The sequence below is a fragment of the Natrix helvetica genome (assembly GCF_964273705.1).
Source record: "Natrix helvetica genome assembly, chromosome: Z".
Classification (NCBI taxonomy): Eukaryota; Metazoa; Chordata; class Lepidosauria; order Squamata; family Natricidae; genus Natrix; species Natrix helvetica.
The window spans coordinates 106,538,755-106,561,290 of NC_138554.1; the positions used below are offsets into that span (position 1 = coordinate 106,538,755).

General features: G+C 34.3%; 1 protein-coding gene across 11 annotated transcripts in view; it reads right to left on the reverse strand.

The window, feature by feature from the left end:
- PHF14 (PHD finger protein 14) overlaps positions 1-22,536 on the reverse strand; it is a 152,962-nt gene that overhangs the window by 114,832 nt on the left and 15,594 nt on the right. For all 11 annotated transcript variants that reach the window (XR_014176826.1, XR_014176827.1, XM_081971459.1 and 8 more), the window contains exons 4-7: positions 11,757-11,901; positions 8,102-8,261; positions 3,143-3,254; positions 546-683 (exon numbers count right to left, since the gene is read on the reverse strand). Coding sequence is in view for 9 of the 11 variants with exons in the window: in XM_081971459.1 (XP_081827585.1) it covers positions 546-683; positions 3,143-3,254; positions 8,102-8,261; positions 11,757-11,901 (555 nt within the window). In the remaining 2 variants the exon portion in view is untranslated. The remainder of the gene's footprint in view (positions 1-545; positions 684-3,142; positions 3,255-8,101; positions 8,262-11,756; positions 11,902-22,536) is intronic.

A 22,536-nucleotide genomic window follows, 5' to 3' on the forward strand; every position in this document is an offset into this window, starting at 1 on the left:
AATTATAAGCTTAAAGAATTATTGATTTTATGTACACATAAACAAGTGTAGTTTTATTTCTGTCAGTACATGGATAACACAGTTGATAATAAGTATTTTGCAACCAAAAGCAGGTTTTTAGTGTAAACAACTATAACAACCTATAGATTATTATTTGACAAAATATCAGACAAAAATGATGGATCTTATGGGGCATCTGAACACCTTGTTATTTGATTAGAGAAGCACTCAATCGTAATAGAGATGAAGGTCATAATCAACCTATTTACAATTGCAGGATAAATTCTTAAAGAAAACAGAAGGAAAACAGGAAGGCAGACAATGTCTGTATCATGATGTAAGAAAAAAACAACCAATTAATTAAAAAAAAGTATGCTCTTTGGCCCTAAATATTTTTTCACCAAGACTACTTGCACTTAAATCTAAGGAGGGTTTCAGGATACCAAAACATACATGTTGTTATGTATGATATTTTAATATGTTCATCTGAATTTTAATGGTAACCCACCTCAGACTGAATCATTAGAATACTCAAGCTTGCTTACCTCCTCTGCTGCAGCTTCTGATAATAGGCCTTCTTTCTGAGCACAAGTCACATGGAAATAAGCTCTACACATTCCAGCATCACAGCTAATGCAAACCCCAGTTCTTGCAAAACGAGGATCTTCACAGAAGCTACATTCCTGCCGCAGAGCAGTGAGAGAAAGCAATGGAATAAATACTAGAAAAACGGACGTCAAGTACTAACTATAGGTAATTATTTAACCATGATAATTGAGACCAGAATTTCCTATGCTGAGTAACACAGTTATAAAGTGCAATGTCACACAACTTCCTTGCTTAAAGACACAATCATGGCAATCCCCGCTGCCATTATTAATAAAATCCCACCAGTCATTAGATAAACACTTACCCTGATCTAAGTCGTTCCCAGCTAGTGATTCCCAGCCCTGAGACTTGTTAAGGTGAGGGACTGTCTCCTCTTTAACACTCACTATGTCTTTCCATATCTGCTACTTTAGCTATCCTTGTCAGACTTCCCAGGTACACCAGACAGTAAATATTAGCAGATGAGCTAATTTTAATTTATTATAAAAGAATCTTGCAAGTCTGACCATATGCATCTCTTGCTGTCTCTTTTACAATCTGAAAAGTCAGGGAAGATTCCTTCTGAGTCTCTACTTTTCTATTATGCAGTTATGGGGTATGTGTTCCCTTATCTGATTGTTCTGGGAGCACCTCTCCCCTTCCCGATCTTTCAGAGTTATTTCCATATACTGTTATATCCTGCAAATGACACTCCTTGGCAGTAGAGGCAGCACTGGGGCCAAAAAGATATCCAGGGTCTTGAGCAGTCTCACCAGATACCAATGTCACTGGACTTCTACTTCAGCCCTATTGCTGCTGCCAGGAAGTGAACCTCAAGCCTGCTGTATGCCATCCTAGTGCACAGAGCAACCACCCTGCTGTGCAAAACTTACCTTTACTTGTCTTCGTCCTGCTTCTGATAAGATGCACTCAGTCTGGTTTTATGTAAAAGCCTCTAACACCTTCCAAAACATGACAGCAGTGCACATGAATTGGAGAAAGGCATAAGCAACCTGACAAAGAATGTCTGGTGTGGCCAGGAGCTGTCCTGCAGAGGGCCAAGCCAGGCACTCTTCATCAGCAGTGGGAGGAAAACAGCACATGTCATCTAGAGAGAGCAGCATCTATAAAGTATATGAATAGCTGGGGCTTTGCACTGTGGTGGCTGACCATGGTGCCAGATCTGAGATGACACTCCTTGGTGTTGGTGGCACTGGAGTCAGTGTCAGAGATGGTAGTGGCACGATGAGACTGTTCAAGGCCCTGAGCCTCTACTTCAGCCTTAATATCATCAATGTTGAGGAATTCTGTTGTTCAGGGCAGCCAAATGGACAGAGGTGGATATAGCTGAAGCATCCCTATGGTTATACACTATATTGCCAAAAGTATTCGCTCACAACTGCTTCTGATTATGTGGATGGGTGAGCAAATACTTTTGGCAATATAGTGTAAGTATAGGCAAGCTATACAGGTGAATGGTTGTCAAGCAAGAACCACCTATATATGGAGTGTACTTTAAAATATCTCTACTGCTTTCAAAATGTACTTTTAAAGAATCCAAACGTAAAAGATAAAGAATAAACAATAAAATGGAGAAATAAGCAAACAGCACAAATGATAGGACATTCAAATTAAAATAGATTTTCCCACTCTACCTTCAACAGAAAAATTCACATAAATTATTCTAAATTTCTGAAATAAAATTGAATTCGATTTGGATATTTGATTTTCTGCCTCACTTTTAATATAATTCCTACAAAAATAATATAAAGCATATGAAATAAACAGAGGCATAAAATCAAGATCACGTGAAGTACTAGCACCATTTTATAAAACTAGTAAGACCACACCAACCTATTTGGGTCACCATACCATTAAAAATATGTTGAAACCTTGGGAAAATTTAAGAGAAGAGCAACTAAGATGATCCAAGGCCTGGAGACTAAAACATATGAAGAAGAATTGCAGGATTTGGGTTTGGCTAGTCTAAAGAAAAGAAGAATTAGGGGTGACATGATAGCGGTATTCCAGTATTTGAGGGGCTGCCACAAAGAAAGAGAGGTCAAATTATTCTACAAAGCATCAGATGGCAAGACAAAAAACAGTATTTCGAAACTAACCAAAGAGAGAAGCAACCTGGAATTAAGGAGAAACTTCCTAACAGTGAGAATAATTAATCAGTGGAATAGCTAGCCTTCAGAAATCATGGGCACTCCATCACTGGAGGTTTTTAAGAAGAGACTAGACAGTCACTTATTTGAAATAATATACTGAAGGTTCTTCTGCTTGAGAAGGAGGGTGGACAAGAAGACCTCCAAGGTTCCTTCCAGTTCTGCTCTGCTCTATTATATATAACAATAATATAAGATCATAATAACAATGAACAATAATTACATTGTTTCTTATCTCCATAAATAAATATGATTCATAATTAAATAAATATTGATCTACAATACATTTTGAATACTTAGTTGCAATGAATAGAAGCAAACAAAATAAATAAATGCATAATAGCAGTCTACATGTTAGTAAAATATATCTCTTATGATATTACCTTTGCACCATACTTGGAATAGTTCATTTCTGTAAGTGTTACTGGTCGCAATTTGTCTATATCTCCAAATGCCACTCCAGGAACATATAGCGCACAAACAATATGGACCCATCTATAACAAAAAGTGATATTGTGCATTTTATTACATTTGTTTTCAATTGAAAACTGTAAAAGGAAAGAGACAATTGTGCCATATATTGAAATATCAGTTTCTTTACCTCTGAATAATAAAAGATAGAAAATAAAATGTTGCATTGATTCAATTGATAATTGTATCTTTTACAAATCTGGAGTATTAGCACAAGAATATGTTTTAAATTACAATTAATGAAGTTGAAGCATTTTACATACCCTTCTTGAATTTCTTAGGTTAAAATAAAGTTATATTTCCACATGCCTTTGTAAACACCCTGTACAGTATTACAAGATTTTGTTAATATGCACCTAGCAGAATTGAAAATAATTTCAATCTACACATAATTTCTTACATCCACAATTATTTTTGCCATGTTACAACTTCTTATTTTAATGAAAAAAATGTGGAAATATAGAGCAATTATTTTCAGAAAACATTCATGCAAAAACAAAATGTTAACTCATATATTTCTTTGGAAGATCATGAGAACTTTTCAATTTTTAAAAAAAATATTATTAAAATTATGAAGTATTACAAAGGAAAACCAGTTGTGGGAAATAGAGGGAAATAATAGGCCACCTTCACATTATCTTCAATTATTTTAGTTTAAAAGCCAAGGGTTTGGCTGGAGATTTTTGATAGAATGTTTTAATGCAACCTCACCATTGCACCCTGAGGAGTTCAATATAAAGATACACATCTTCAACCACAGCTGCTTCTCAATTTAATTTGCAGTTTTTTCATGCTCCACTGGTGTATTAAATGCTGCTGCACTTTGTAGGAGTTTATCTATGATAAACCCAACAGCTGGCTGCTTGCTTCATAGTGACCTTCTCAAAATGTTTTAGTACATGTCACACAAATACTGTAGTATTACAGATTTAAACTGCCATTTCAGAATGATTGGCACACAAGTGTCTCATTTCCTCAACCACCTATGTGTGAACTCCATCCTGAATCTTTATTAAAATACACAGAAGTCAGTCAAGTTCACAGCTGGGGCAGCTTCAGCTGCTTTTAATACTATTGCCTAAATGTTTTCCTGCTCATTTATTTAGCTGCACATGTTTGAGAACCTTGTAATTAAGACAAATTGGGTAATCAAAGAAGAATAATCTTTCGTGTTACTTCCCCATCTATTTTGCTCAGAGCAAAGATGACAGATGTTGGTGATTGGAAAGGGAAAAAAAGAAACAAACAAAATAAAGACAATAGTCTTATTTGATTATAGCAAAACAGAAGATTTTATCCTGTCCCAACCATTCATAAAATTAAGGAACACATTTAAAAAGAGATGTATTTAATATTAACTATTTAATGGACTATCATTTCATATTAAAAAGAGAATTATAAAACAAATAGTTTAATAATCAGACAAATTTAAGTCAGAAAAAAATGTACAATTTATCGTACAACCACCCTTTGAGGTCATAGGCTCAAGAACATTTTAAGTGAGCAACCTTGGGGCTCCCCATTATGTAATAGTGCTGTCTATTGTGGATAACCTTTTCAACCTTGAAGAACATGTTTTTATAACTTATTCAATGCTCACTAGTGTAGGGTAAAAAAGATTTATTTCCTTTCCTTTCCATCTTCCTGATATCTTCTCCACTGCTTCAGATCAGAACCTGTATGTTTGATCATCACTACTTAATGGCTGTTGACAGATTGGTTTTTTTTTTTTAAAAAATGTTCTTTTTCCTTGCCCCCATACTGAAACCTTCATTTATATAACCAAAGGAAAGCATTTCAATTTCACATTCCACTCATATCCAATAAAATCAAGCCAAACCTTTATTATGGGTCATCAATCCAACATAACCATTTCATTTATTCACCCAACTGAAAATTCATTCTATAGTCAAATTAGATCCACTGAAAAGAAATCATATTTATTATATTTTAATTTATAAATTAATATATTTTACATATAGGGGAGTTGATTTTCTTCTCTATTGGCATACAAAAAAGGTACTCCACTTGTGTTAGCTCTCCCTGGATTCCAAATTGATAAGCAACAAAATCTTAACTTGTATCTGTCCTTCTAATATTCTAATTTAAAAGAATATTTTATTCCACAATTCAGCAAGATACTACCTCACTAATTTTTCTGGATCCACCACCCTTCAACATGGATGTTGCAAAGAATGTTGCATCATTTATTGCAAATTGTTTCCTTGTTTAAAATTAGGGTTCTTTTTTTTTTAACATATAGTTGGCTGCAAAAATCCAGACAATCAGGTCTATGTCTTAGCATTCTCAAAATGCTAGCACTGTGCTACTGATATCTTTCTCCATAGCCTCATTTCAACTTCAGACTTCCAAATACATATTATTCAGCTTCTTCCAGATGAAGCAATGATGATATCAAATCAACTGGGTAAGTTCCTGAACATTCATACTGCTTTCAGATCATTTAAAAAAGATTATTCATACTGGAAAATTAAATGATTGTAAAGTAGTTTACAAAATAGATTGTTTTTTATACTTATCTATATACATACTCCCATATACTTTTTCAAAAGAGAAAATTGATAATTATATAAGCTGCAAATATCAAAATTGTAAAATTAGCCTTTGAACCCCATCATTAAAATTGCAGTTTAGGGACTGGTTTCCAGTGTTAAACCATTTTCAATACAGTTCATCGAATTAAATATTCAAATTCAAAAGAGTCACTTTAAAACAACATCATAATAAATTCGTGAATTTCTTTGTATTTCTGAGCCTCCTGATTCAATATATTTAGGTATCTCTGAATAGAAATGGAACTATGTGTTATTTCATTGTTAGAAAATGTGGCTGAGTTTCAGAGGGTTTCTTTGTTGCAGAAGTAATAAAACTGATTAAGACTGAAAGCAACAGAATGGTATTTGGCAAGTTGTTAATGTCCAGCCCAGCCAAACATTCTTGCACCTTGAATAGATGGATGGCAATCTATAGTTCGTTCAACATCTTTTAATACTGAAGTAGTATTTTTATTTATTTTAAGGCTAAAAACTGTGAAAGACTGATTTGATGCTAAGCATCACTTTCATTTCTAAACTTTTCCTAAGACCCCATTTTTTTAGTGTGTGTGTGTGATTTTTTAACAATGCTGTTATTAAACATTATAGTTGAACAGATTAAAATACAAACTACAAAAAAAAGGAAGAAAGTAGAAAGTTAAGGAAAAAAAGAAAAATAGTATAGAAAGAAAAGTTAAAGAAAAATAGTAGTATAGTAAAGAAAAAGAAAATAAATATTTAAAGAAGTGACTCCTTTGTCACAAGTATGAACCTTCTCTTAAAATATAACAATCTGCCTCTTCATTCCTTATTTCAATTTTTATTTTTAAGACTGATTTTTTTAAATCTTGTCACTCAGACTTGGTCAATAAAAGTCCCATTAAGGGTTATCAGAAATAACAACATATTTTAACCTTGATGAAATAAACCCAGTTTATATTTTTTTCCTTTTAATTTTAATCTACCTTCAAATAATGTCCTAAAACTTTTTTTTCTTTTCACAAAATCTTTTAGATCACTTCTTAAATCCAATATAAAAGATATCTACTGTCATTCTTTTGGTTAGCCATTTTATATTTCTTTTAGTTATTAAGATATCAGCTGTTCCATCTATATGACAGGTATTACATCTTTTTCCATGTCATTTACATTGCTTGTAATTTTTAAACCCACTTTTAGATCAGCCTCAGTTTTGACTGGTAAAGATAGTTCCATTTTCTCCTTTTTAAGAGCGTTTGTTTAACAATGGCAGATAATCTTAAAATTAACTTCTGTGTTCGTTGTTCAAAAATACCCTTCAATGTATCCAATATTACTTTTTCCCCATTCTTCATTATTAAATTAAATGTAAGGATTCGTTGAGATAAAAGATTAAATTTAAATGTTTTATCAAGACCACACCCACCAATATTGGGAGTAGTATATAGATATAGAATAAACCCCATTCCTTTCTAGCACTGGTGTTATCTACTTTGATAGTGAAACATCTGCCAAAAAAAAAAAAAACCCAAGCTAAGAGAGCACCATGGGCCCTGCAAGTTCTAGGCAATAATTCCTGCACAGAATATGGACTTAAACTTTATGGCCCAAATTATTTCACAGAGTATTATGATTTTAGGAATGTTATATATGCTATGAATAGTCCATAAATGTTATTTTGGGAAACCCTTAATTCCGAAGACCTGCTAAAGGAATCTGGGCATTTTCTAAGCTAGTTTAAATATTGGAAAGAAAAAAATTAATAGCATTTTCCAAATTAGACATAATGATGAATAGTTGTCATACCTTATTGATAATTATGAATGTTCTATACCAAAATTTAATAGTAGAGTACAACAATCAAGAAAAAAACTTAAAAGGGCTGGTTGTAACTTAATTGTTTTTGGTTTAATATACACATTTATATGGTTTTGAGAATAGTAATATGATTTAAAGATCTCAATCTGCTTTTGAATTAATACAAAAAGTTGGAATTAATATTTAAACACCTATAGATTTACCAGACATGTGTAAAAAAAGATTACTATTCCTCATTAACAAATATTTACAATTCTGGACTGAAATGCATTTACTCTGTCCTATTGAACTGGCAGAATATTAATGCAATGAAAAGACTAATCAATATTACTCTATGTACCCTAATTTTAATATACGCTTCAAAACTCAGCTTTTAAAATATATTTTTGTTTTTGCTTCTTTCTGCTTATTGTTTGTTTTATTTATATCTTTTTTTACTTCTTTGCATTTTTAAGATCAACTTATTAATAAAAGCACAAAAACCAAAGGTTAATTTTCAGAGACCTTATTGTAACTAACCTGCCAGCATCTGTCTCCTTGAAGATTCCATCTTGATTGGGGCAAAGTTCACAGCTTGGAGAGACACCGCATTTGCAAGCATCACAAAACCATGGTTCAGTGGAATTTTCTGAAGCAGAGCTCATAATGGAATCACTTTCACCATCAACACCATAACAACCTGCAAACAAGGGAAATATAGAGATATTAAAGAAAGATATTATCACACACTCAAGCACTAAATTTAAAAAGCAGAAAAAATAAGGAACAGGAGGACATGTTTACTATGGATTCTGATTATATTGATTTTATACATAATAAAGGAAACAGTGTGTGTGTGTGTGTGTGTGTGTGTGTGTGTGTGTGTACATACATAATAAGTAAATAATACATGTCAGAATGACGGGCTATGTCAGAGAATTCAATTTCTAGTAGGAAAAGTCTATATTTTCTTGTCTTTCACAAGAAAACAAACAAAAAAGGATTTTTTTAAATGTCTGCAGAAGCCTTTATACCTGTGATGGCAAATCTTTTTGGCACTGAGTGCCCAAACTGGAATGTGTGTGGGCTAGAGTGCTGGAAACCTGAAGACCAGCTGGCCAGTGTGCATGCACGTGCCAGTCACCTGGTCTTTGGGTTTATGGCATGTGCATGTGCACCGGCCAACTGGTCTTTGGTTTTTCCGGTGCTCCGGCGCATGTGAAGACCAGCTGGCTGGCATACTTGTGCGTGCCGGAAATCAGAAGAGCAGCTGGCAACTACACTCTAGCTGTCACCTCTGGCACGCGTGCCATAGGTTCGACATCTGGGCCCTATACACTTTTAAGTTTCCTATAATTATGCTGATTCCAAGAAAAACAAAACACGTTGACTTGTATATTTGATTGTATTGTATAATTACCTATCAACCGAAAAGAAAATTCAGAATAAAAATATTTTAAAACAAGGAGTATTTCAAGTCATTATAAGAATGGTTAAGTAGCCTATTAAGCACCGCTTAATAACAATGTTGCAGTGTACATAATCCTGAAGAAAAGGAAAAGAAATTTTATAAGAATAGGAACAAGGATGACTTTTGAATAATGCTTGAAAAATAAATTAATATTTAGGATATTAGGCAGTATGAAAATAACAATATTACAGTGAACAAAGTGTGTGTGTGTGTGTATGTGTGTGTATTGTATTTTTCAGAGTATAAGATGCACCTTTTTCCCTCAAAAAAGAGGCTGAAAATCTGGGTGCGTCTTATACACCGAATACAGCATTTTTTTGCCTCCTGAAACCCCGCCCCCTTCATCAAGATAGCTGTGCATAGCCTTTAGGAAGCTTCCAGAATGCTCCTGGGGGCTGGGGAGGATAGAAATTGCTCACTTTTGCCCCCCCCCAGCCCCTAGAAACACTCTATAAGCCTCCTAAAGGCTATGCATGTCCTTTTTTGACAAAAAATGGGCCCGTTTTTGCAAAAAAAAGCCATTTTGTGCTCATTTTTGACCCTCCGGCCCTCAGGAGCACTCTTCAAGCATCCTAAAGGCTATGCATGCCTCTTTTTTTGACAAAAAACAGGCCCATTTTCATGAAAAACAGGCAATTTTTAGGAAGTCTGCATAGTGCAAAATTTTTTAAAAAAAAACATTTGCCTCTTCAAAATCTTGGTGCGTATTATACTCCGGTGCATCTTATACTCTGAAAAAATTCTGTATGTATGTATACACATACATACACACACACATACACACAGAGTATAAATATATAAAATACATAGTAACTATTTAATTGCAGATAAATGAATCAACTGCATCTCTAAGTCAAAATGTAACAAGTACTAGGAATTTTTTTTAGTCCTTTTGTGATCAGGAAAATGGATGCAGGTGGAGATGCTCTGGTCCAGTATCACAATTTAGTTTGGAGGGTTTTTTGTTTAAAGACTGCCATAAAAACATTTTTAAAAAAGGAATATTGCAAAGGAACATTAAAAATATGATTACATTTCTTCTCTAGGACTGATCAATACTTTCTAAAACCACTATTAGTATATTGCTAGTCAAACAATTAGTATTTTTTCACATTGAGATCTAATTAAAAAAAAACTCTATTATGAACAAAACAAGAATCTATACATTACAGAAACTATGCCCAGCCTATTGTACAAAGAGGCTTTTAATACAAGACATGCTTTCCATCTTCCATGCTTATTTTTCTATTATTAACAATTTAATGTATAACTGTTGGAATAAATGGTACCTATAAAAGTATATTGGAGAACAAACCAGCATCAGAAATCAGTACTATCAGACATTACCACAGGCCTACTGCTAACTCCAAAAGTTAGGAATTATTATTTAGCTGGGGCTATGAAAGATGGAAAGTTGGGCTAATTAATGTTTGCATAAAGGAGAAACCAGGGCTCTTATACTATAACTTAATTGGTACTTTCTTATCATGCCTATTTATGGTCCTAAAGAAATTTCTCCTAATTTACTTAAATGAATCATATTTCAAGCATAGTTTATGATTTGAGACAAAATAATATTGAGGTTGGATTGATTAGTTAAATCTTAGTTTCAAGTATTTTCAATGAAATTAAATATGTAAAGAACAGGTGTGTTGTTTTGCTCAACCAATCATTCTAATGGAATTTCATGGCATTTTATGGTATCTTTCCATTAATTTCAATAAGAATACATAACTGCAAAACAGAGCTCCTCAAGTGAAAAATAATACACAAGCATACCTACTACTAACATTTAATACTTATTTAATAACATTTAACCTCAACAAAACTGGTTGTTTTTCTGAAACAAAGGCTCCTGCTCAATTTTTTAAAAAAAGTCTATTCAAAACTCAAAAAGCTGGGGTGGAAAGAAATATACAGAATACAAGCAACTTGTTTAACAACAGGAACTGAGACCGTTGACTTGCTGTAGTGACTTGCTATCACTAAGCAACATGGTTATAACATGTAATGTTACATGACTCCATCAACTTACATTGGCATTAGCACCAGTTCCAGTTGCTGTTGTTAAGTGAATTTCACAGTCATTAAGCGCAACATCATATGATCACCATTTGTGACCTCCCCATTGATTTTTCTTGTTGGAAGTCAGAATTGAAGGTTACAAATGGTGATCACATGATCCTGGGACACTGTGACCATAATTGTGAACTGGTTGCCAAACGCCAGAATTGTAATCTCATGACTGTGGGAATACTGTGAAGGCTGTAACCACATGGAGCAGTCATGAACCATTTTATTCAGTCCCACTGACACTTCAAATGATTGCTGAATAAATTGGCATTAAGCTAGGACAACCGTATTACACACCAATCAATATGACCAATAATCAGTTGGAGACACGTGTATTTCTGATTAGTTCTTCCTTTCTGTATATAAAAAAGCAAGAAACAATCAGTTAAAGAAACACTTGTCATCTGGATTTAAAAAACACTTCTTTTCAAACCTCATGATATTAGCTCTACAATACCATAAACCTTTAGCAATATCATTTTAATACTACACTATTCATAAGGATATACATGCCCATGAGTTGTTAATTACATTATTAGACAATTATAAAAGCCATTTATTTAACCTACTCATAAATAAATTTGCTCAATACTATTAAAAGAACAGCAATGCTTCATTACTCACAGTAAGTTGAAGACATGATAGAATTACCTTCGTGTACTGTTATTCCACAATTGTCACACTGAATTATTTCATCAGCATCTTCACTATTATCTCCAAGGCAAACGCAACAGATCATAATATGGTCCATTTTCTGGGAGCTCCAATTTTGAGATTTTTCAAGAATCAGAGAGTCCTAACAATAAAAAAATGTAAATACTTTAGTTACATTAGAAAAGATATTAAGGGGACTCATACTTCACTTGTGTTTGCATTAAAATTAGCTATATAATTATACTGTAGTTGACCAATTTTATTGTTCAATCCTTTTATTTTACTGTTGTGTAATGTTATATGGGAATGTGGTAAATAAGTGAATGATATATCAATTACAATTACTTCGCTCCCAAATAACCCTTATCCTTGTAATTTTCATGCTTATCCTTCTCTATTAGACTAAGAGAAGACCGAAGAATTAATAGGTTTGACAATATATTCTGTGCTGATAGGAGATTGTCCATTCTAAGACATAGAGTGATTGCAGATACAGAGACTTTTGCAGATGCCCTAAAAGTAATAAAGGCACCCAGTTTCTAGGAACTGAACAAACTGGATGAATAAAAAGGGAGAGCTAGCAATTTGGTAACAGAATTTAAGGGGAACTTCCTAATAAATGTACTCGTTAAATTTAACATTATGTACTCATTCAACTAATTTAACAGTTTGAGGGTGGAATAAAAATTTTTTTCTTAGTGGCTTAAAAAGCAAAAAATAAGCCTGCATGGCTCTATAGGTGTGGACTAAAATGCTTTCAAGGGTTGCGTTCTGAACTGAAATTACCTGGTATTTTTCTGCAACAATGGCAAGTTTGTAGAGGTATTTGCAAAAAATAAAACATAAAAAATAGAGTAGTAACTGTCCACACTTCATCTCATAAGAGAGGATGAAAATGTATTAGCTCAAATAAATGGGATGCTGCAACAATTGCTGAGAAATGAAATGATTCTCCCTAAGAAAAAATATTAAAATGAAACATGCCCAGCAAACAAGAATGACAGCTACAAAGAAGACTAGAGACCATATTCTGTGCCACTGGAATTCGGCAATAGCTTTGAACCCCCCAGACCAAAAAAAAAAAAAAAAGCCTCAGCCTTCCTGGAAAGAAAAAAGGCATTGCTGAACAGAAGACACAAAAATGGTTTCCTAAAAGCAGAAATGCCCCTGCAAGAGGACTTAGAAAATAATCATGTTACTAACTGACTCATTATTATAAACAGAAGTAAGGTGTGATAATCAAAGTGATTGATTCATTAAATGTATTGTTTGTCAGAAATACAGATTATAAATGGGAAAAATTCTAAGAGTTATCGTGTCCACTGACAATTATCCCTTTTTGTTAGTCCACACAACTTAGTGTCTTAGATGGTACTTTTCATCCATTGTTATTATTATGATAGGAGAACAGGAAGAGAAAGACTAGTACTATAGAGATAGAGGCTTGCAAGTGAGAGTCAAGTGAGATATGCGAGATTTCTGACATTTGGAGTAAGTTATGTATCATTAAAGGGCACAAGATGGGTTGCAATTCAGAAGATTGGTAAAATGTGGTCACTGAAGCATGGAGTGTTTGATCAGAAGAGCTCTAAAGTGAAACTCGAGAAAGTGTGTGTGTGTGAGTGTGTTTGTGATTATTTATTTGGGAAATCCCAGGAGAATGGACATCATCCATATCTCTGAGGCATACTATTCCAGAGGGCAAGGGCCAAAGGTATGCCGAAGAAGGTATACTTCCTCCACCCCAAAAGATAGCAACAACGAAAACCATGAAGTAAATTCTTTTTATACCAATACCTACATTCAATCTTGGACACTACAGGATAAAGTGGGAATACTACTGTAAATGGATATAAATATTAACAAATCCATAAATAGTATTGGCTCATAAGTTGCATGTTCTTCATTAGCTATACCCCATGCCAGCAAACTTCAGTTCTTAGTATAGAAAGAAAATATGATTTGCTAGATCTAATCAGAATTTGGTTGGATGATACAGAAATTGAAAATAGGAGCAAAAGAAAGAAAGAATGTCAGTGCATGTTGAAAATAATAACAAAGCTAAACAAATAAATTTGGCAACGTTGTAAGTAGTATTTAAGTTAAAATAAGTAGGTTTTTATTGGTTTTATTACAATTTCTTCTCCAGGTGGAGCTGTTTTCTAAAAATAAAGAACAGCACTTAAATATAGCCATGATAGTAAATATAACTAACTTGATGTAATACCTTCATGTTTCCAAGAAACATTCTCCCTAACAACATTCTCTCTTAGAGTTAAAGGAAGGCACAATAAATTAAGCAAATTTTGACTTTATACTAACTGATAGAAAATATTTAGTTAGAACATTAGAGAAAGTGAGAATAAAGTCCTGGAATATTTTATTTTAATAAAATTAAGGCTGACTGTGGTTTAAATGCATTAGGAAATCTGTATTTTAAAAAAAACTCATAGCAGTAATAGATAGAATTGTGTGGTAAGAAAAAAAAACTAATCGAAAAGAAATTCGATATAAGAGCAAGGTTTTATTTTTAAAAAGTACAACTGCAAGCAATATCAAAGAAGACAAAAAACAAAAAACAAAAGTATCCAAAGTCATTGCACTAAAAACTTAGTGAAGATGACAACAAAATAAAGCCATGTAAAGGACTTGAAAAACAAGAGAGATAATAAATAAAAATATATGTACAAATATCCCGGAACAGAAGAAATGTCAGAAAGACTAAGGTCAAAAATCAGATGAGATTAAAAGAATGCTCACAACATTTAAGGTTTTTTCCGCAACATTTCAAAATAAAAAGAATGTAGATAGCGAGATGCTAACAGGAAACAATGAAAAAACACATCTTCTTAATTCTTGTTTTGGTGCTATTTGAAAAGACCATATGTGTTCCACCATATGTATTTTTTGGGCCTTGGTTGAAGGTTGAAACTGACAGAATAAGATCAAAGAACAGCTATTTACTCTGAATGATTTTCAACTTCCCAAGCCAGATACCGTATTTTTCAGAGTATAAGACACACCTTTTTTCCTCAAAAAAGAGGCTGAAAATCTGGGTGCGTCGTATACACCGAATACAACATTTTTTGCCTCCCAAAGCCACACCCCTTCACCAAAATGGCCATGCATACCCTTATGGAGGCTTTCAGAGAGCTACTGGGGGGCTGGGGAGGGCTGAAATGAGCAAAAATTGAGCTGTTTTGCCCCCCCCATCCCCCAGCAGCACTCTATAAACATCCATAAGGCTATGCAAGCATTTTTTTGACAAAAAACAGGCCGTTTTGGGGGGGACCCAACCCCCAGGAGCACTCTTCAAGCCCCTCCAAGGCTATTTTTTTTAAAAAAACGGGCCCATTTTTGCAAAAAACGGGCTGTTTTGGGGAGGTTTGCAGAGTGCAAAAACTCCCCCCCCCCTTTTGGAAAGCTCTTTAACTGATTGATGAGAATTACATTGATCAAGTGCTGTGCCAGCAAAAACAAAGTCTTAGGTGCTGCAGATTGTCAGCGATTTCCTTCTCCAGCACATGGATAAATATACCTGGAAACATCCACCTACCTACCTATTCTCTCTCTCCCTACCTACTTAATATATTTCTCTCTCTCTCTTTCTCTCCCTCTACCTACCTACCTACCTACTCTCACTCTCTCTCCCTACCCATCTACTGTATTTCTCTCTCTCCCCTCTATCTACCTACGTACCTACCTACTCTCTCTCCCCCCCTCGCTCCCTATCTACTGTATTTCTCTCTCTCTCTCCCCCTATCTACCCACCTACTGTATTTCTCTCTCTCTATTTCTCCCTCTCTCCCTTTACCTACCTACCTACCTACTCTCTCTCTCCCTACCTACTTACTGTATTTCTCTCTTTTTCTCTCCCTCTCTATCATTCTATCTACCTACCTACTTTTTTAAAAAATTTGCCTCTTCAAAACCTCGGTGCGTCTTATACGCCGGCGCTTTTTATACTCTGAAAAATACGGTAAGCTGTATCAAAAGTACTGATTAAGAACTAAAATACCACCTAAACCTTTATGCATTATATTTTAGATATTTTGAGAAAACTATTTTAAGTACTTGAAGTCAGGAAATAGTGCCTTCAGCTTTAAAAGGGAACTAGAGAGATATAGAAAAATTACTGGCAAGGGATCTAGAGTATATCATTTCAAGTAGATGTTCGAAAGAAGCTCCTGTAAATAAAAACAATATGAAAATGGCACCAATTACATAAAATAATGATGGTTCACTTTGGGTATAAGTTGAATAGCCATTTGTTTGGGGGGGGGGGTTTGCTTGAATTTGGAGTCCTAAATTGAGCATAGATCAGTGGTGGGTTCTGGATTCCATTCCAACCGCTACGGTTAGAACGTCCCTGGAGTCACCCACATACACGCGCGCACACATGACACATGCATTCATTGTAGCATCAAATGACACTTCCACAAGTCTCCGCGATGCTCCAGCTGCTCAGTGGAGCATTGTGCAGGCACCACACGCACCATGTGCCAGCGCGTAAGTGCCAAAAGCTTAAAGCACAGGTAAGGAGCGCGGGTGAGCGAGCGAGCCCTCTGGAGCACCGGAACGGAACGGTACCCGGTGCTCTGGGCAGGATCCAATACACCCATACCGGGGCGTATCACTTGCAACCCTCCACTGGCATAGATTGAACTGAATATTTCTGTCAACTCCATGACTCTATTCATTCTCATACTGTACCTAGCAATATTTTCTTATATTCATATATTCAACACAGAACCAAGAGATCTATAACAAATAATCCAACTATCTTTTTAGTTGGGTATCAGAGTTGGGTATCAAATTACTTTTTGTCACATTTTTTCTCTGCTTTTTTTGCCAGGGTTCCCCCCCCCTTTTTTTTTTTAAATCAATCCTTCCTTCCTTCCTTCCTTCCTTCCTTCCTTCCTTCCTTCCTTCCTTCCTTTTTTCTGAAGTTTCATGTAAACAGAGCTAGGAATACAGCTATCTCTGAGTCTATATTACTCCAATGCACTTTAATACCATGGGCGAAGCAAAGAATGTACTTTGTGTAAAATATTAAAGTATGGAAGTATGGAAAGTATTAAGGTATTAAAACCGTTGTTGAAATTTAGAAGCATATAGAGTAACACAGTACTAAATGTTAAGTGTTTTACAGCAATAAAATAATTTCAGGCAATGTAGGTAAAATTCCAAGAACTACTAGCCTAAAGGAATCTCTAGATTTTTACTTATTGTATTTTCCCCAAATGGCAGCCATATGGTATACTACTTTTAAAACTTAGAACATTGTAAAATTGGCAATATCATAGAAAAGCCAAGTGTCCAGAGAAAAAAGTCATAAATTTCCCCAATTACGGACAGGTTTTAAGAATACTTTACTATTTAAATTCAAATTAATTAATCATACAGTGACAAAAACTTACCTAAGAGTAAATTCTCATTAATCATAACTAACTTTTTATTAATATATCAATTATGTGATTAACTCACAATATTATTTCTATCTTTAAAGTATCCACAGTTTTTCTGTGATTTTCCAATTCACAGCAATTCTAAAATTTGTATTAGTAACGTTCTTCTCTAATATTCAGTAATATCTTCCTAGGCTGATCAACTTTCTCACTAATATCAGTATTCAGCTGGACAATATCATTGTCACTATCTGCAAACAATCAACAAAATCCCACAGAGGCACAGGGCAAATATACCAATAATTAATTTTAAAACTGTTGTAAGCCCAGCTTTTGAAGCACATGGTTCCTAGAAAATTTTAAGCAACATAAGTCACTCTACAAATACATTTACTCCAAGAAAACCCCCAATTTCAGTGAAGCTTACTCCTAAAAAAGAAATATCTTATTTAGCCATAATTAACTTCTTACTATATTATTTAAAATTGACCCATTATAGGACCACCCAAAAAATCCTTTCATATTCTACAATTGTCAAATAAAAGTATTAAGAATTTGTATTTTTTTCTTTAACAAATTTTTGAGAACATATAATTTAATTACATCAGGGATAATTATTCTTTTATGATATACTGACATTTCTTATGTTGAAAAGACAGCAAGGTAATAAAGATTTATGTAGAAACGAAAACAAAACAAAGCAAAAGTCAGATTACTTCTAATTAAATACTCCTTAAAATCTTTATCAACTCTTAAATTGCAAATTTAACTAAAATAACAAACACACCTGAAGTATCAGACCATAACAACAACAAAAAGGACATTTGCAAAAATATAATGATGTAGAATATTTGCAGACTAATCAAAAAGTAATGGCAGAAGAAATGAAGAGACCCAATAATTGAATGAAGGGGAATGAATACAGGTCAGAAATATCTCACTTTTTGAGTAAATCATTTGTTAGGTCATATTCATAAAATATTAGGAATCAATCAAGATTTCAACACTTCAGGAAATGAGCACAAGCATTCCACTACCATTGAAGCTCCATTAAATCCAAATGAATATAGTGGCTGAAAAGGCTAGAACCTGAACAGAAGTATTTCCAAACTAGTATTAATCAGACCTATTTCAAACCAAATCACCTGTAATATTTGGGATTGAAATTATTAAGGATTTTCATATGAAAGAGTTTAAATTACTGGTTCTATTATTTTGAAGCATGACGGCATCATAGTCAGCTTTACGTATATGAATCCTTAAGCATTTTAGATAAGATGCGGCTACAGATTTTACAATACTTTGTTTTCTATAGAAAAACTTAATATTAATCACAAAGACCCAGTAGATTTCAGTGGGTTAACTACTTATTTTGGAATTGTGAAAAACAAAATATCCACTTTTGATTATTACAGTTTTATAACTTTGTATTCTAGTGTGATGAGCCACAGATACTTTAATTAAACTTTCCTTTTAGGCATCTCGGCAGTTCACTTTTATTTCATGGTTGGAATTAGGAGCTATGGAGAAAATGTTATCAGAGCATTTCTTGCTATGGTTCTTTTTTCTCCCTGAAGGAAAAAGTAGTTGAATACTAGAGAGAAGTCCTTAGGATCTGTTATTATTTCAAAAGCCTATATTAACCTTACAGGTTTCCAATAAATAATGTCTTCTAAAACAGACAATTAACTGATAATTTGCTTTGAAATGGTTCTGCTAAGATCACGGGAAAGCCATTCCCAAAACATCACTGAAATTTTTCAGCTTAGACTTTGAACTGCCACATTCTACCAAATTAAAATTCTAATGATTAAATGTTCTTTTCTGAAATTCAGAATTAAAGTTAAGAAATTCAATGCACTGTACTACAAAAGTGATTGTTATGTAACCGCTACTGACTTACTCTAGATCAGTGGTTCCCAACATGGGTCCATGCCCCAGAGGAAGGGCAATTTGATTTTTAATGGGGGCAATTTGAACCTTGTTTAAACCAAGTTAATGGCCTTTTAGACTTCCTCCATATGAGTAGAACTCATTTTTTGAGTAAAGTAAGAATTATATGCCACGGGGGGAGGGGGAAACCAGGGTTTTAGAGATGCTTAGGTGGGACATGGCCCAAAAAAAGGTTGGGAACCACTGTTCTAGATCTACAGCAATTGTACTGACATCTCTTAAATAAATAATTCCTAATGGATACTTTTAGGAATTCTGGAGTTTTTACCAATGAACAAAGAGAGAAATCCCAACCTAAACCAGAAGAGTACACCAAAATAAAACACAATAGGGAGTAATCAGCTTCTTAAAAAAATGGTCCCATATATGAACATAAAGAAAACCGACACACTCAAATCGAACACAATAGCGAACACACAGCTTCCATTAAAATGATCCTGTATATGAACCTAAAGAGGAAGGGTGATGGAAACATGTCACTTTTAGAAGAAAACCACAACAACCAAGAGCAAACCCCCTACTCTCTACCCTAGCCTATTCCAATGAAGCCCCTCTGGAACTAACAATAACTTTCATAACAGACACTGATAAAAGAGCATTCATCAATAGTTTCTAAAAAAAAAGAAAAGAAATATAAGCAAGCATTCCTGCAACAGGAAAAAAAATATTCCAGATTTCCTCAAGAAATAAAAAGGTGAATGTTGGTGATAGGAGATTCAATTCTTAAGGAAACAGAAACTATAGTCTGCAGACCAGGCAATCAATCTGGGGAGCTATAGAGTAAAAATCAAAGATGTAACTGATTAGCTTACTAAAATAACCAACCCCATAGATTATTACCCATTTCTTCTCCTACATATGAGGACCAATCACGCAACAATAAATCTGAAAACAATAACAAGAGATTACCAATAGCTAGGGAAGAAAGTTAAAGAATTAGGAGAAAAAGTGATGTTTTCAACTATACTTCAGCAAAAGGCCAACATCCAATGGGGAGCAAAGGATTTTAGAACTGGCTTAAAACTGGTATCGTTAACATAATTTCGGCTTCCTAGGCCATGGTCTGCATCACCTACATGAAGGGCTATTGGAAAGGGATGGGCTGCATCTCACAAAAACTAGAAAAAAATTATTCTGAAAACAACTAGCTCATCATAACAAAAGAGCTTTAAACTAATTGAAGAGGCCGGGGGGGGGGGGCAATCTTCATAATCTCTAGAACTTAATTCCAAGAAAAAAAAATGACTAGAAACCAATCATATGAAGAGATTGGGAGTAAAGAGAAAGAAGAAAGAAAGAAAAAGAAAAACATAATGAAGTAGGAAGTGATGGAAAGGAAGGAAATCCCAGTCACAAAGTAGGAGATTATAAGAAACATATCCAAAGCACATAAAGAAGTTAAATGCATATATATTAATGTTGAATGTTTAGGGAACAAATGGTGCACCTGAGGTACTAGTGCCTGTAGGTAAATATGTTATAGGTACCATTAATGAAACGGTGGATTAAAACTCTTGACTGGAATGTACTGATGGAAGAATACAAACTATTCAAAATCAACAGACCTCACAAAAGAGGAGGTTTGAGTTGCACTACATATAAAAGATCACTATATCTTACAGAAATGCACAAAACCAAAGAGGAAACCTCCTATAATCCATATGGGTCAAAATAAAAGGAAAAAATAATAATAATGACATTGCTATGCTATCGGTGTACACTACAGCCATCCAATCTAACAGAAGAAATAGATGAACTCTTTGCTAACCAATTAACAAATGTTTTTGGAAACATACCACAATAGCAATGGGAGACTTTAACTACCCTGATATTTACCTGAGAGAAATCTCTGCAGCAAGTGGATGATTGAACAGATTCCTAACCAACTTAGTTGACAAAAGATAAAGCAGGGAATTAAAGAAAAAGCTATACTGGACTTAATACTTAATAATACAGAAGAAGTGATATAGGAAGTTGAAGTCTCTGGAACCTTGACCGAGAGTGACTATGTCATATTGGAATTCAATATAAGGCAAATACAAGCTAATTTTAAAAGTTCTGATTTTAATAAACTGAGACAGAGCCAAAGATTTTTTCTTTGACTCTGTCTGAGTTTGTTAAAATCAGAACTTTTATGGATTGAAATCCTAAAGGGGAAAACAACTCAAGAAGCTTGGGAAACTCTGAAAAATATGATCTTTGAAGCCTAGTCCAGCACAATATCATTGAAAAAGAAAAACAAGAAATCCAAGAAGAAACAAGCATGGTTGCACAAAGATATCTCTAATAAACTGAAAGACAAAAAGAGTAAGTACAAAAAATGGACAGAGGAACACATAATTCAGCAGGATTTCAGCAGTCCAAATCTGAAAAGATGAAGTCAGAAAGCAAAGGCTCAGAATGAACAAAGGCTTGCAACAAAAGTCAAAGATAACAATTAAAACGTTTCTTTCACAATATAAAAAAACAAGAAAAAAATGAAGGAAACAGTTAATCCACTCAATAGAGAAGATGGCAAGGAAGCAACAGGCAGTAGACAGAAAGCAGAGCTGCTTAACTCAGTCTTAACGCAAAAAGAAATTATAGCCCAACCTACTAAAAACATACCTATAAAAGATAGACTAGGAATAAAAATTAAAATAAACAAGAAAATGGTAAAAGAACACTTGTCTGATATTGATGAATACAAATAATTGGAATCTGCATCCCAAAATTCTGAAAGAGCTGGTAAATGTTATATCAGAATCACTGTACCAGGGGCAAAATCCTCCCAGTTCGGTCCAGTTCAGCCAAACCGGTAGGGATGACTGTCCCTGGTTCTATGAACCAGTAGTAAAAAAAAGCTTCCAAGGATCACCCAGCTCACAGCTGATTTCCCCCACTTTTTAAAGCATTTTTCCTGCCAGTTCGGGCAAATAGTCAGGAAAAAATGCTTTAAAAAGTGAAAGTTGGCCACGACCACGCAGTCACATGACCCCCCCTCCACTAAGCCACGCCCACAGAACTGGTGGGCAAAAAAAGTAGATTTTACTACTGCACTGAACCGCATCTTTCAAAAATCCTGGAACACCAGGGAACTACTAGAGGACTAGAAAACAGCTGATGTGATTCCCATCTTCAATAAAAGGGGAAAAAAACAGACCCAGGAATTTACAGATCAATCAGCCTAACATCAATAGTTGGAAAGTTACTGGAAAAGATAATAATAATTAGAAAAAATAATGAAATATTGTGACCTGGCCATCGAAACTACACGGCTATGGATGAAACATGTAACAGTGATACCCATTGTCATCAGGGTGCTTGGCACCATGTCCAAGAATTTTATAAGATACATCAACAAATTTCAGCTTCCTCCAATAATACCAGCGGAACTGCAAAAAACTGCGCTACTCTGAACATCTTATATTTTAAGA